Source organism: Diceros bicornis, chromosome 8 (genome assembly GCF_020826845.1).
Source record: "Diceros bicornis minor isolate mBicDic1 chromosome 8, mDicBic1.mat.cur, whole genome shotgun sequence".
NCBI lineage: Eukaryota > Metazoa > Chordata > Mammalia > Perissodactyla > Rhinocerotidae > Diceros > Diceros bicornis.
In genome coordinates, this window is record NC_080747.1 from 14,226,149 (window position 1) to 14,243,121 (window position 16,973).

Here is a 16,973-nt window from a genome sequence, read left to right on the forward strand (position 1 = left end):
TTCAGTATTACTAATAAACACATATATATATATATATATATATATATATATATATATATATATATATATATATATATTTTGTGTGAGGAAGATCAGCCCTGAGCTAACATCCAATGCAAATCCTCCTCTTTTCGCCGAGGAAGACTGGCCCTGGGCTAACACCTGTGCCTATCTTCCTCTACTTCATATGGGAGGCCGCCACAGCATGGCTTGACAAGCGGTGCATCGGTGCATCGGTGCATGCCTGGGATCCGAACCTGTAAACCCCAGGCCGCCACAGTGGAGCGCGGGCACTTAACCACTATGCCACCGGGCCGGCACCCAAATATATATTTTTAAAGCCCTAAATATTTAAAAAATGGTTATATGAATTATGGTACTCTCACTTGCTTGAGAATTAGGTTTAACATATCCATTAATGGAATTAATAAAACATAGGAAACTGTTAATGCTATTACAATGTTTTTAAAAGGTAGGATATAAAACTTGAATAGAGATATATAGATAACTAATCATCTAAAAAATCCAAAAAGTCAAATACAATATAGAATAAAATCTGGAATACACCAAATGGCAACAATGGTGATCTGTGATGAGGATTTGAGCCGTTAAAAATATGTGTGGGCATGTACTCGCATACATGTGCTATATGTGCATATATATATACACATACACACACAATATATATTATCTATCCCTTTATATATATATTTTTTTCTGTGTTCTCCAAGTTTGCCATAATGAGTATATATTAATGAAAAACACCACAAACTTATTAAAAAAGTAAAACCAAAGTGTAAAAAGATTCCCTTGGGTTTATCCAAATTTTATTTTAAATTGTTTTTATTGTTACTACTTTAACTATTGAGTTAAAGTTTCAGAGTCATGGGGGAAATAATCAATATAACATCAGAGTAGCACATCAATTAAGTCTTTTTTTTTTTTTTAATAATTTTATTTATTTTTTCCCCCAAAGCCCCAGTAGATAGTTGCATGTCATAGCTGCACATCCTTCTAGTTGCTGTATGTGGGACGTGGCCTCAGCATGGCTGGATAAGCGGTGCGTCGGTGAGAGCCCGGGGTTCCGAACCCAGGCCGCCAGCAGCGGAGCGCGTGCACTTAACCGCTAAGCCACGGGGCCGGCCCAATTAAGTCTTAACATTGGTTTTTCCTTCCCTCATTTGCCTCCCTCTGAAAGCCAAATATTTTTTTAAAACGGAAGATTATTACTTTCCCAATGTATTTTATTTAGTGCATATATAACTGAAATCCCATAGAATTCATTCATCTACTATTTATTAATAATGATGAGAGACAATATAAATGAGAGTAAAATGCTTATAGAAAATTTAGGATACAAAAATTAATAATATTAAATTTAACTAGGAAAACATTACTGGTAAAATTCAACAAAATTTTGGCACTTCCACCACATGCCATTTTAGAATTTCATTATAGTTCTTTTTTCTTTCTTCAGTTATTCCTACAAGTACTGAACTGAAGACAAGTTTCAAAAGACTTCAAGTCGATTCCTTGAAAAACATTTTTAAAAAATGCTCTTTTTTATCCCATGCACTGCACTACTTTATTCTGTAAGTTTAAGTTTTAACCAAACATTTTATTTAAAAAGTGGGATGTACATTTACCACAATGTCATATTGGAAAACTTTAGGTTTGTTGACCATACATTTGATAGCCCTTATCACTCTCATACAAAAATGATTTATATGAGTTTTAAAGAACTTTTTATTGAAATGACATCCATAACAAAAATGCACATAAGTACACAGTTTAATGAATTTTCACGAACTGAACATTCCTATGTAAACAGCACCTAGATTACCACCATCAACCCAGAAGCTACTACCTCCATCCCCTCTACCCCCCACCTCCCCCCTCCTTCTGGTTACTAACTCACCCCCACTATATTGACTTCTAAAAGCTTTATGAATACTCTTTGATGGAGCAATTTCACTTCTAGGAATTTGTCTTAAGGTAAAAATTAAGATTGAGCACAAAGTTTTAGCTCAAGGATGTTTACTTATATATCCGAAAATACCAAATTAAATATAATGTATATTATACATTATAGTTATAAAGTATATATATATATGTATACAGCACACACACACACAATATAATGTATATCCACAAAATAGAATACTATTCAGTTAAGTACAACCATTTAACTATTAAAATGATGCTGCAGAAAAATATTTAGTAATATAAAATGTTTAAAAATATTAAACAAACAAAAGTTACAGAGAAGTATATAATGTATGATTTGTGGTAGTGAGCTCTGGGAGGAGAGAGAGTGTGTATTTTTTCCAGAAAATGATTTGAAAGGATTAAAAACAATGCGAGCAGTTACCTCTGGGTGGACGAATAAAGGATAATTTTTATTTTCTTCATTTGCTAATTTATTTTCCAGTTTTTCTACAACACATAGCTTTTTATAGTTCATTCATTCAATTAATACTTATTGAATAGCTATAAATACGCCAGTGATTTTTGTAGGCACAAAGGAACAGCAGTGAACAAGACAGAAACATTCCTGCCCTCATGGAACTTAGATTCTAGTGGGGTAGACAAAGAAAAGATAAACAAATCAATAAAAAATAATTTCACAAGGTGATAAGACAAAACAGAACAATAACAGTGGCAAGTAGGAAGAGGTTACTACGTTGGAATACATGACCAGGCAAAGCTTCTGGGAAGGTGATTTGTTATTTTTTAAAAAAGAAATTTTATTAAGATAAACTTCAAACATACAAAAAGACAGAATGATTCCCTCTCACGCCACTCTTCAGTTTCACCAATTACCTATATTTTTGCCACACCTCTTCTACTTATTCCTATTTGCTTAAGTATTTAAAAGCTAATTCCAGATGTCACATCACTTCTACATTCTTATGCATCTTTAAAACACATGAACATTTTGATACCTAACAATTCCTTGCTGTAGTCTAATATTCGGTTTGTGTTGAAACTTCCTCTAGTGAATCCAGAATGTCTTTTTATAGTTGGTATGTTCAAATTAGGAGTTAATTTGTCTCTGCATTATATGTGACGGTCATATCTCTTAAATTTTAGAAAACTTTTGAGCAACCCTTTCCCTCATTTTTTAAAACAGTGAGACTGAGCTTTTGAAGAAGCCTGTCAACAGTTCTACCAGAGAATGTCTTACATTACGGTTTGTTATGTCTACTTTCCTGTGGCGTCATTTACCTTGTTCTTGCATTTCCCGATAACTCTGATAAACTTGGAATTAGCTCTAAAGAAAATGGTTCTCAAACTTTTGGATCTCATAATCGCTTTTCACTCTTAAAAATTACTGCAGATATCCATTTATATTTACCATATTATAAATTAAACTGAGAAGTTTTAAAAATATTAATTGATAATAATAATTCTACAAATGTTAATGTTAATAAAAACATTTTTAATGAAAAGTAATGTTTTCAAAATAAAACAATAAGTAATAATTTTTTTACGTTAACGTCTCTTTAATGTCTATCTCTTTAAAGTCTAGCTTAACAAAAGACAGCTGGATTCTCATATATGCTTCCATATTCAATGTGTTTAGAAATTACATATCACGTAGCCTCTGGCTGACTCCACTACACACTGTAGAGAGAATGAGAGTAAAAAGGACAAAGAACATATTATTATTTATACTAGTTTTGACCCAGTGTATCCCCTGAAAGTTTCAGGGACTCTCAGGGCTTTTTGAACTACGCTTGAGAACCACTGGCCTAAAGAATTGCTTAAATTTATATTTGACATTTTTTGGCAAGATACTTCACAAGTGATGCAACATATCATGAGGCACGTAAAGTCTATTTTCAACGATGCTCAAGTGATCAGTGTGTTCTGATGGTGACAGTCTGACCTCTCCATTGTAAAGTTCCCCAAACAACCTTTCCTCTAATAGTTTTATCTTCTGATGATGTTGTTTGATTCAGTTCTCTTATTAGGAGTTGAAAAACAGTAATATTTTAAGTCTATCGTGTCTTTCATATTTATTAGCTGGAATTCTTCTTTAAGAACCTTCCTTAAATGAAGGCTATTTGGCTGTCTTGAAATAAAATTTGTAAAAGAAAAGCAGGATAAATGCTTAACTCTTTCCTTTAATTGCTCATTTTCACAATGAGGAGTTGGTATGCTATATACCTCCAAAGTAAAGTAATGACTTTGAGCAGCACTTTTGTTTTTTGATTATTATAAATTAATGGATTTTAAAACATCCAATATTGTCAGTTGCAAGTGTTCACCCTTTTAATGCTCAAATGGTCTCATATCTGGCCAATGGGGAACCCTTAACACCAGCTCCTATATTCTTTTGACAAATTAGTCTTTGGAGTTTCCTTGCTTGCTGGCACAAGATGTTCCAGGCTCATCTTGCACATTTTCTGACCCAGACCTGGATTCCACAGAGGACTACTTCTTTTTAAAGGAAAATAATGTTTAAAGACCACAATCCAAAGCCAGTGAGTTGTCACTGCTTGTAGGGTATTTCAATGGTCAGACTAGGAAATGCATATTTTTGAAAAGAAAAAAAAATTGTGAGTTTGCACTGACATTTCCAACCCACGTGTAATATTACAGGGTTTTTACTTCTTTGATTTTACTCGTTTGTTCCTTCTCTTACCTTGAAAATCTTGGATTCCTAACAATGTTAACACAATTACATATTTGATTTATCCTATAGATTCAAAATAAACAGTGGGAATTATTACTAATATTAACCAAAGGAAGTTTATTTCTTTGAAGCACTCCCTGTCCTTAGAATATATGCCACTAAGAATGCATAGTCAAAATACTGGGTAAAGTCACCTGACATAAATCTTTTCTTAGAGTCATTATGTTACTAACTTGATGTTTATTCTTTGGAATATGTAGAATATTTACATAAAACTACATAACGAGGTCCATTCACAGCACTTCCATCCTGTGCCTTCCACCTCATTTACTTCACCACCTTATAGGTTACCATGCTTATTAGTTTTTATCTTCCCTGCTTTGTTTACACAGAAGAGAACATATAATATATACCGTTCTGCTTCTTGCTTTTATCACCTAGCAATAAAACCTGGAAATGTCACCATGAAGAGATCTTTCTCACCCCTTTTTTCAGATGCTCAGTCTTCTACTGTGTGGACGTACAATAATTTAGTTAGTTAACCATTTGGGTTGTTTTCAATCCCTTGCTATTATAACTAATGCCCCCCAATGAATAAGCTTGACTATATATCATTCCATATTTGTATAAGTGCAATTATAGGTTTGACTTTGTGAAATGGGATTGCTAGGTCAAAGCGTAAACGCATATATAATTTAACAGATATTGTCAACTCTCCTCCATAAGCATTGTACCAGTTGGTATTCCCCCAGTAAGGCATGAGAGTGCCTGGTTCTTCACAGCCTCACCAAACAGATTATGTTGTTAAACTCGAATTCTTATCAGTCTGATAGGTGTGAACCATGTATAAGTGTGTGTGAGTGTAGTTTGCTATGTTTAAAGGCTTTTGAAACTTCTTCTATGAATTGACAGTACGATTATGTTCACTTTTCGATCAGGTTGTTGATCTTTTACTTCTCAGTTTTTTCAAACTCTTAATGCATTAGATTATTAGCCTTTTATTTTATAATATAAATTGTAAATATTTTTTCACAGAATGCCATTTGCCTTTTGACTTTTCTAATCTTCTTCATCACACAGAAGTTATTTTTATATACCAGAATTTATCATTCTCTTATTGTTAAGGTGGTATTACAGTGAGATATAAACGATGAAAAGGAACAAGCCAATGAAACATGAAGATCTGAAGGCAGAGTAACCCAGGCAAAGCAATCAGCAAGAGTGAAGGTTCTGTGACGTGAGCTTTGCATGTATGAGAAACAGACACACAGTGTGACTTGCACATGCTAAGCAGGAAGAGAGGGAAAGGAATAAGTCCAGAGAGGTAGGCAGGGACAAGATCTTAGCAAAACCATAAAAGTCATGGAAAGAAATTTAAATTTTGTTCTTCATGTAACAGAAAACTAAGAGGAAGATTTTAAATATAGAGGTAATATCAGCTTTACTTTACTCAACCCAAGCATGAGAACCCCATTTTGGTACACTGATAACTTCAAAGTTATGTTAAGGTATATATTATGAAAGTTATCTCTTTGGAGGGAAAAAACATGAAGAAATTACAAGGAAAACAAAAACCCAACAAACTGCCACTTGGAAACCATGTGGTGATAAAGTCGCCAATTTATATCAAACTATAACAACATTCAGGAAAAATGTAATGGCTACAAAGGAAGTTGATTTCTTTCTATGCTTCATACAGTTCTTTAGGTTAATCAAGTGATGGTTTGTTTACATGGTAACATTTATGGAACTTCTGAATTTAAAGTGCATGGCTTTTTGTTTGTGATATTCTTTATAAAATAGAAAAAAGAAAAAATCCAGCTTACATATACTGTAACAATTATATTTTTTGACACTCTATAATTTGACTTTATGGAAAAAGCTTTGAATAGTCTCTTGATTTTTAAGTGACTGAGACAATCTTCATATAGTTCCTCAAACACACCTGATTTGTTCCTGCCTTCTTTGATTTCTGATATTTTTGTCTTTGTATTTGACATTTCTTCTGCCTGGAATGCCCTGCCCTCAGATCTTCATATGGAGGACTTCTCATTATTCAAGACTCTGCTCAAACTCACTTCTTCAGGGAGGCCCTCCTGACCACCTTACCTAAAATAATCCTCCCAGTCACTCCTGATATCTTGGTTTTTGACTCTTTCATAAGATTAGGGGCACGGTGACAGGCATATTTCAAAAAAATAACAAATAACTTCTGGAAATGAAAAATATAACAACAAATTAGAAACTCAAGACATAGGTTAAACAGTGATTAGAATAGCTCAGAAAAGAATTAGTGAATTTGGAACAGTTCTAAATAAACAAATCAGGATGCAACACAAAGAGACAAAGAGTTGGAAGATACGAAAGACAAGATAAGAGATACGGAGGATAGAATAAGAAGATTCAAAATATGTTTCAGTAGATTTTGACACGAGACAAAGTGAGAGTTACATTATATTTCAACTGATAATGGCTAAAGTATCACAATTAATGAAAGACATTTGTCCTCAGTTTTAGGAACCATATGACTCCCAAGCAGAATAAATAAAAGAAATTTACACCCAAACACATCCAAGACAACCTGAAGAACGCCATAAACAAAACAGAGAAAGTAAGAGAAAGAGAGATGGTAAAAGTAGAGTGTGAAGATTACCTACAGAAGAAAGATCATTAGCTGGGCAGTTATAGCAACAATGGAAGCCAAGACACTATCATAGTAGCAGTGCTGAGAAAAAAATTTAATTGTCAGCCTAGACTTGTGTCTAGGAAAAACTATCTTTTAAGAACAAAAGTAAAAAAAAAAAAAAAAAAAGAAACTGAAAAAAACCTGAGAGTTACTATGAATAGACCCTTATTAAAGGAATTTCTGAGCCCAGAAGAAAATCTGAGATACGGCAAGGAATGGTGAGCAAAGGAAAAGGTAACGAAGTATGTAAATCTAAACAAAAATTGATGATATGAAACAAAGAATTATAATGCTTAAATTGTGATGTCATAAAAAGAGAACTAAAGCACTGATAAAATGGCTCTACATGTTGGGGCAGGTAAGTTCCTTATATTAACTGCTGAGTTAACTACACATTAAAAAACTGCTAGAGTAACCACTAACAGAATAGCAATAGAGTACATAACTTCAAAATCAGCAAAGGAAAAAAGTGAAATAAACGAAAAAATACAATCTAAAAGAAAAGAACAAAGGAGGAAAAAAAGTTTAACAAATGGGACAAATAGCACAAAATAAGATGGTGGAAATAATTACAAAGGAGATGAGTGCTACAAAAGAATACAGGATGCCATGGGATGACAGAAAGAGAGAGACAAACTAAATTTTGGTGAGAATTAATAAGAATGTCTGTGTGTCTATGTGTGTGTCTGTGTGCATCCAATTTACGAGGTATGGGGAAAGTTCTCTTAGAGAAGTGATGTTTAAAACGAGACCTGAAAAAAAAATCAAGTAAGATTTATTTAGAGAAAATTGGTGGGATTGGGAGTGGCTTCTACAGAGAGGCAACAGCATGTGTGAATGTTCTGAGGCCAGAGTGTCTGGCATACTCAAGAAACTCAGAGAAAGCCAGTATGAAGATTAAAGAGAGACACAAGATGAGACTGGATAAGTAGGCAGGGGCTGGATCTTGGTGAGTTCAGGATTTTAGGCTTTATCCTAAGGATAAATTTGAAGCCATTAAGGGGTTTTAAGCAGATGCCTTGATTTGAAAATTTTAAATATCACTTGTTTGCTCGATCCCTAGCGTCAGAGAAGTTTAGATTGGAAGGGACACGGATCATCTAGATATACTGTTTTATTCTTCAGGTTTACTAATATATGGCATCTTCTCAAGCATGGAACATAATATTTTCTTCCATATGTCTTTAGCCTTGTAAAACAAAAGCTCAGCACGGAAAAACAAGATGGATAATTTTATTGCCTTTACTGGTGGACATAGAAATATCTTCTGAACTGAATTTTAAAATCTGTTCAGTATTTTCCTAAGAGAATAACAACAGACTTTATTTATAAACAGGGTACACATAATATTATAAAACCATATATGGCTCCCTTAATTACAGTTTAACATCTCAGCTGACAACTCCACCTACCTTAATCTAGACAAACAAACAAGAATAGTGGTGGCAACAGCAGCAACAAAGAATACCTAATGACAACTACATACATCACTGAAATTCATATATTTTATTCAATGCAGTCTCCCAAATGCTCACTTGAAGACTAGTTGATATTAGTCTCATACATAGTTTGTTTAAAAAAAAAATCTTAAACTAGTAGATGTGATTTCCAAAGTGTAGCCTACTGACAGCAATGTGAACTAATAATAAAAAAATTTTTTTACTTATCTGTTTCCAATTAGCTTAAGGGAAAATAATTCTAAAACTGTCAGGTCATTACAAGGCAGTGCAATAACTAATGTTTATCACAGACACTTAATGTTCCATACATTGTTTAAGAAAGTATAAAAGATATTCAGGGTATTTTCCACCCAAACGGTTTAAAATAAAAAATTTCACGGCTAAAAAAATCACAAGTCCAATGATCGAGTCTCAATTCTCATTTTAGTTGTCAGTAACATTTGAAAATAATAAAGATTTTTAATCCAGTAAATCCAACGTGACATACATCATGCACGCACTAGGGATACGAGAAAGTGAACAGATAGATTCCTGCTCCCAAAAGGAGATTATGGTGGGGAAATAAACATGCAAACAACTACAATGCAGTGAGAAATTTATTATAATGCAAGTTCTCTAACAGAATATTCACTGGACCTCATGGTAGAAAACTACACCAACAAGGCCAATGACGTGCTGCTGTTCATCTCTGCCCACATTTGATCTTGTTTTGTATAGGTCTGGTAAATTCTTCATGGTTGTCACAATAATGATAAAAAGTCCATAAGCTGCAAATTTCTTCTGTACTTTGGAATTTAGAAGTTTTTACTTTGGCCACAGATTAAAACTGAAATTAAGAAAAAAATTCGATATGCTAATACTTAGTGTGCCAGGGCAAAATAAGGATCATTGGTGTGAACAATGATGCATGACTTACTTCCTCGCAGTTTCTGAGGCTCAGAGTATTTATATAAATCTGCAGGAATGAAAGCACACAAAGAAGAAACTAATATTTGAAATACCTAGTTAGAAAGCACAATCAAGAGGCAAATGGGAATGTTTCCCTAAGGGTAACTATATTTTAAGTCAGTTTAGAGTTGGTGGAAGAGAGGGCAAGGAAAATGATGAGTACAGAAACTGACTTATGAAGAACAATTAAAGATGCTGAAAAGATTTGCATGGAAAACAGAGGTTTAGAAAGACATAATAATTTCAACAAATATTTATAGCACCAGTAAATAAAAGACTAGACTGTCTCATACTGTTGCAGATGGAAAAAATAATTCCTAAAAGAATAGAAAAGAGAAGACTTGGAGATACAATAATTTCTACAAATATTTACAGTACTATTAAGTAAAACACTGCTGCAGATGGAAAAATATAAAACGAAGGGTAGACGTTTTAGAGATACGAGATTATCAGAGCCGTCAAACAAAGATTTCTTTGCAAGTCCTTATTGTCAATCAGAGGTTGAATTACCATCTCTTATACTGTAAAATAAAACAACCCTATATTGGGATGGAGGCTGAACAGGATATTCTTTGTAGCATTCTTTTCTTTGCTTATTTGGCTATTCTGTTATCTTCTGAGAACTGTTTTTGCCTATTTTTCTATGGAGTTGTGTTTTTCTCACTGGTTGTAGTTTTGATTTGTTAGTTGAATGGTTGTCAGTTACATCAGTTGTAAATATGGTCTCCAAATGTGAGGCTTGAATTTTCCCTCTGTTCACAGTGACTTGTATAATATTTAAGTTTTGTATTTCAGTATAGTCAAATTTACAAAATTGTTGTATGGATTGTTATTCTTGCATCTGAAGCAATTTTTCCTTATTTTGAGTTCATTAAAGTATAATCCTATATCTTCTCTTTTAGTTTTGCTTTTCACATTTAGCCCTTTAACCCAACTGGAATTATTTTCGTGAGTGGTGTGAGGTAGGAATCCATCTATTTTTTTTTCCTCCATGTGGGTAACCAATTGCCCCAGAAACATTTATTGAATAGGCCATTCTTTCCAGTGATTTATAGTGACATCTTGACTTGTACCAAGATTTCACTAACATTTTCAGAGTTTCTGGGCTCACTAATCTGTTCTACTGATTTCTTTATGGCAAATAGCACACTGTTTTAATTATTGCACTAAATTAGTCTTTATACGTTTTAGAGCTAGTCCTCACCATCTTGACTTGGTTATTCTTGGCCCTTTAAGTATTGCTCATAAATTTTAGGATTGGAAAGTCATTTTTCACAATAAACCCTATCAGAATTTTGACTAGAATGACACTGAATTTCTAAGTAATTAAGGATGAACTGCTATCTTTTAGAGTCTTCCCATTCATTTAAAATATAATCACTCATTTTGAGAGTCTTCTTTATGTCCTTCAATAAACATTTATAATGCTCTCCATAAGGTCTTAAACAGTTTGTTAGTTCCATTCTTAGGTGTTTTAATGATTTTCTGCTTTTGTTGCTATTGTAGATGAGATTTTTTTAAAAACTGGATTTTCTAATTGGGTGGTTGCTAATATGAAGTAACACATACTGATCTTATTATCAGTACCTTTTCTGAACTTTTTAATCAGTTCTAAAAGTTTACCTAGATATTCTTTCATATTTTCTACAACACAACCATACTGTTTGTAAGCAACTACAATTTTGCTCATTCTTTCCTTATAACCTATTGCTTATCTTCATACTTCTATTTTTTTTTTCCTCATCATGTTACATGAGTCAGGAGCTCCCATAAAATGTTGAAAATTGGTGATAGTGTTCATTTTTGTCTTGTCCATTACTTTAAATTATTAGGTTATGATGTTTCTGATAGCAGAAATGCTCATCTATTCTTGGTTTGATAAGCATTTATTATCACAAAAGTGTCAGCTTTTGCAGTATTTTTTCTTTAGGATGACATTGTTTTTGTTTTTTGGTAATGTCAAAAATCATATAGGTTTTTCAAAAACACAATCATCTGTGCTTCCCTAGTCACTATTTATTATGTTTTTATATTTCACTATATTCAATTTGCTAATATTTATTTTGGATTTTTGCACCTATGTTTGTAAGTAAGACTAGTTCGCAACTTTCCTTTCTTTTGCTATCTTTGTCTGGTTTTGGTGTCAAGATTATACTAGTATTTCCCTCTTTTCCATTCTTTAAAATAGTCTGCAAAAGATAGGAACCATGTGTCGCTTTAAGGTTATATAAAGTTACCTGTAAACCCATTTGGGACTGAGAATTTTATAGATTTATAGGTTAGACTATCCATAAATTATCCACACTATTTATGGTTAGCTTATCTATTGGATTTATGATTACGTTATCTAATTTGAATAAAGTAACTCATAAAATGAACAACTGGCTTAAATGAGTACTGCTAAGAAATTATAGAGTGAGAATAACATGAAAAATGCAAGTATTAGCAAATTAACTAACAAAGGCAGAACTAACACTGCTACTAGTAGTATGCGCACAACATTGATTATACTATAAGGTAAAACAGTGAAATCAGGCCAAAAATATTTTTAATTCTTAAGAAAACCATTTGAAATACAGATTTATACCTTCTATCATTATTAATAAAACCCTCCCAAAGTCTGTATACTATGTAATAAGATACTGGCAGTGAAGTCTTCATGATTAGCAAGTCATTTTAAAACTGTTTATAACATCTTTATTTCAACCTTAAAAATTTTAATTTGTGGAAAAATTAGAACATACATGGCATTATTGTGTACACGCACACACAAATACATCAAAGGGTACGTGTTTCATTTTTCTTTTTAATTTGGTATGCAAGTAGGCAAAGTTAGAGCCTACCAATCCATACCACAGCAGAATGGTTTTATAATAGAAAATCTGATTTTTTTACTCTGCTCAAAGCAATCTAGTAGCTTTCTGTGGCCCTAAGAAAAGTCAAAATCCTTAGTATTTCCTACATGGCTTTCTCATAATCTGGTCCCTACCTATTTCTTTAGCCTCATCTATTACCATTCTCTCCCTTGTGCTCTACACTACAAGCCACACTAGACTAAATGATTCCTATCCTAAAGTAAGAACACTGAAATCACATATAAGAAGCCACCCTCCAAATTAAAATCATCAAGAAAACTATTTAAAGTATAGATTTATATTACTCTTTATATTATACTTATTTACATTACTCATTACTCTTTTCAACCTCAAGATGTTCACAAATACATTTGTAGACTTTGCCTAGAACATCACAATAATTTAAATAATTTACATCACTTGTTTTCTACATATATTTGGGGCTGCCTTACCACTTAAGGTCATAGAATCACAGAATGTAAGGACTAAAAATTTACTTCTAAAATGTCATCTATTCTAACCACTCATCTGATGCTTTTGAATACCTCTGATGATAAGGCAACCAGGGAATCATTTTCCCCTTGTCCACTTTAAGAAATGTTTGGTCCTTAGAAATACTCTTTCTTATATGGAGCTGGAATCTGTTTCCACCTAACTTCTAGCTAATCATCCTAATTCTACTAATTGGGCCATTCAGAGAAGGTTCTACTTTAGTGTAACTACGGGCATACGAATATTTACGGATCATGATCATGTTATTTCTAAGGCTTCTCTTCTGTGGTGGTAAGCTACAGGAGGTAGAAAGTATGGAGAGACTAGTGTTTGAGTATCTTCCATGAGTTGGTTACTTTATATTTAACTTTCACATTGTTCCAATGAGTTTCTTATTATTATGGCCAAATAACAAATGAGGAAATTAAAGTTCCGACAGGTAAAATTACTTGTTCAAGTAACTTAAGTAGCAGAGCTGGGATTTCAACCATAAGTCTGTGAGATGCCAAAGCCTATGTTCTAGTCTCTTTAGAACACTGAACTGCCTCCTCCAAAAGAGAAAAGATATAAGAGGGTGTGAAACATGGAAAAGCAAAACGAAAAAAAATTCTAAAAATCCCATGCTTTCTAACTCCCAAAATTCTATGTATTGACATATTTTTTCCTTAAGCCTTATATCATAGTTATCTTTGACATTTCTTTCTCTTATAACCTGTCTAATTATTGTCTTAATATTTCTCAGATATTCTACATAAACAAACTCATCCAACCTAAAATTAGGGAAGCAAAAAGAGAAAATTACTTCCATATTTCAGTCCCTTTCAATTTTAATCTTACACACTGAAAAGACTATCTTCTTTAAACACTGACTAGTGTACTTCTCTTTGGAGCCTGAAACACTACACTGCCTTCTACAATCAAACTTAATGCTGATATTTTTCTGGCTTCATGGACTGACAACACTATTCCTAACTTGTGTTAACAAAAGCTACTTGTTCTCTCTCCTCCAGGCAAACACTAATTTGGCATCCTCCACAACCACTTAAAAGGCCCTTCCTTCCTTTTCTCTGTGAATCATGGCTCTTCCTTCAATTAACTATCTGACAGGTCCAACATAGCCTTCATCATGCAGGCTTCTTATGAAAAATGTATCTCTATATAGTTAATTACATGATTATACAATACTTATCACATGTATTGACTTTTCTCTTTCCCCAGTTACATCATCAGTTGAAGATAAATCATCTATTTCTTTTTATTTTTCACCTAAGAGCAAAAAATTGAACAGCAAGTGCTTAACTAATGTTCTCAGCTGTACATTTTAAAAGTAATTTTTTATCATAAATATCTCTTGTACACTTTGCTTTTAAGATGCTTGTTATGATTCTCGCACTATACATTTTACTGTGAAACGAGACTGAGAGCAACTCAACCTCTTTTATAAACCAAGTCAAATACAAAAACTATTAGTTTAGTACTTCTCTCTAGTCCATATTACATAAGCTAATTACAAGTAACATTACTTCTAAAGTAAATTTCTCCAAGAATATAAGGTTATATATATTTAAGGATATTAAAGCATAAAATTACATATTACACACACACAAAAATCTTACCTTGCTGAGTATTTTGTTCTTGCATTCGATTCACAGTGAGGTCTAAGGGGCCTTCCTGCTCTTCCTGAAGGGAGTTTTCTGCTTGATTCATTTGGATACTTTTACATATTAGACTTGGTCCAATTGAACCATTTCTATTCTCTTGAATTTTACCACTTTTTGAAATATACTCAATTGCAAACTGACGTATCATCTTTTTCATTAATTCCTGAGCAACTAGGGGAATGTTAGGATCACAGTTCTGAGGAAGATCTAGGGAAGAAATAAATATAATAAGCATTAAAAAAGAGACATGCAAAATATCAATACTTAAACTTATCTTATTTTTATTACAAATTAATGATTTCAGAAAGTCTTTTAGCATCAGTCCATAATTGCCAGTGGTTTGTGGGACTTAGCAATAGAAACTTTGTTGATTTAATTAGTATCATGATAATATATCAACCCAAACCTTGGCATATTTAATAATTTCTTAAAAATAAACATTTTCAATCCCAAACTAAAATACAGATAAAGAATTAGACATAGAAGCAGAACAGCTTATTTTCAGAGTTTTAATCCAAATGTATTTTACCAGATATTAATAATTAGACATAGAAGCGGGGGCCGGCCCCGTGGCTTAGCGGTTAAGTGCGTGCGCTCCGCTACTGGCAGCCTGGGTTCGGATCCCTGGCGCGCACCGACGCACCGGTTCTCCGGCCATGTTGAGGCCGTGTCCCACATACAGCAACTAGAAGGATGTGCAACTAAGACATACAACTATCTACAGGGGCTTTGGGGGAAAAAAAAAGGAGGAGGATTGGCAATAGATGTTAGCTCAGAGCCAGTCTTCCTCAGCAAAAAGAGGAGGATTAGCATGGATGTTAGCTCAGGGCTGATCTTACTCACCCAAAAAAAAAAAAACATAGAAGCAGAACAGCTTATTTTCAGAGTTTTAATTCAAATGTATTCTACTAGATATTAAAACACTTAGTATGTGAACACAAATTGTATATATAAGTAACCAAGCAATTTTTAACTTAATATACAAAGTACAAGCGTTAACTATTTAAGAAAACATCTAAACTCTTATAACTGTTTATTACCATTAAATTCCTCAATTCTGTCAAATGTGAATTTCATATATAGCCTGAATATCATCAAGGATTTTTTTCTTTCCTCAACTTGTTGAGAAATTTCAATCATAAAGAAAAAAAATAAAGAACAGTACAATGACACAGACAGCCTCTACCAAGATTCATGAATTGTTACTATTCTGCCATATTCGCTTATTTCTCAATTTTTTTGTTTGCAGAACCACTGAAAATAAATTGTAGAATTATGACATTTCACTGCTAAATATTTTCAGCATGCATCTACTAAGATTCTCCTATAAAAATGGCAATACCTTTATTGAAGGTCTTAATCAATCCTTGATCCCAAAACATAATGATCAGCTACAACTATAATGAAGGTCAGCAGTGATACACAATTCTGTCTGACACTTGTACAAGAGGTAAAAACAACTGAATGATTTTATAGTAAGAAGTGTGGACAAAGGAGAGTCCACTTATAAACATAGTATATAATAGTGATAAAGAGTTTTGGTACGGAGGGTGGTGGTGGTGGTGGGTTTTTCACACACATACTTCTAGCCTCATTCCAATCCTTTTATTTACTCTGCTCCTTCAGAGGTAGAATGGTTGGTAAATTGGGAAGGATGACTAAGCATGCTTGGTTAGGCTCCATACTACTTCCTCTTAGAAGTGGCCCACTTCTAGATACACTAGTTCCTTAAATGCCTCAACTCTTACCCAGGCAGATCAGTGTTATGTGAATAGGTCTGCCCTGATCCAGGGCTGTCAGAGACTGAAGAGTTAAGTCTCCTTAGTTTCTGGGGTTCACTACTAGCTGGAGCACTTGTCTAAGAGATATGAAGGCACGTCCTCCAACTAGCATCTATCATTATAGGTCCATGACTCTAAAATGCAAGAAGGTTTGAAAACATACTATTTGGAGGTGAGGAAAGGCAACAAACTACTTCCACTATGAATCGCCACCACATTTGGTAGCAAAATATGACCTAAGCTGACATGAATCTATATGTGGTCTTCCAGAAATATCAATACATTTGATCACAGGGTGCTGTTTCAGATCTGCCAGAGATGTTACATAACAAACATCTCCATTATATTACCTCTTTCAAAACAAAGAATTTTGAATTCTGAAAAAACATCTGTGAGAAGGGACTGCAGGCCTAACAAAAAAGTAGCATTTTAGTCTTCACATTTACTC

The 16,973-nt window shown here is 33.4% G+C and overlaps 1 protein-coding gene across 18 annotated transcripts in view; it reads right to left on the reverse strand.

Moving 5' to 3' along the window:
- LCORL (ligand dependent nuclear receptor corepressor like) overlaps positions 1-16,973 on the reverse strand; it is a 158,072-nt gene that overhangs the window by 44,117 nt on the left and 96,982 nt on the right. For 15 of the 18 annotated variants that reach the window (XR_009220937.1, XR_009220942.1, XR_009220938.1 and 12 more), the window contains one exon: positions 14,700-14,951. Coding sequence is in view for 12 of the 18 variants with exons in the window: in XM_058546795.1 (XP_058402778.1) it covers positions 14,700-14,951 (252 nt within the window). In the remaining 6 variants the exon portion in view is untranslated. Of the gene's footprint in view, positions 1-7,848; positions 9,615-12,123; positions 14,350-14,699; positions 14,952-16,973 lie in introns of those variants that run through there. The other 3 variants (XM_058546800.1, XM_058546803.1, XM_058546804.1) reach the window with 3 other exon arrangements.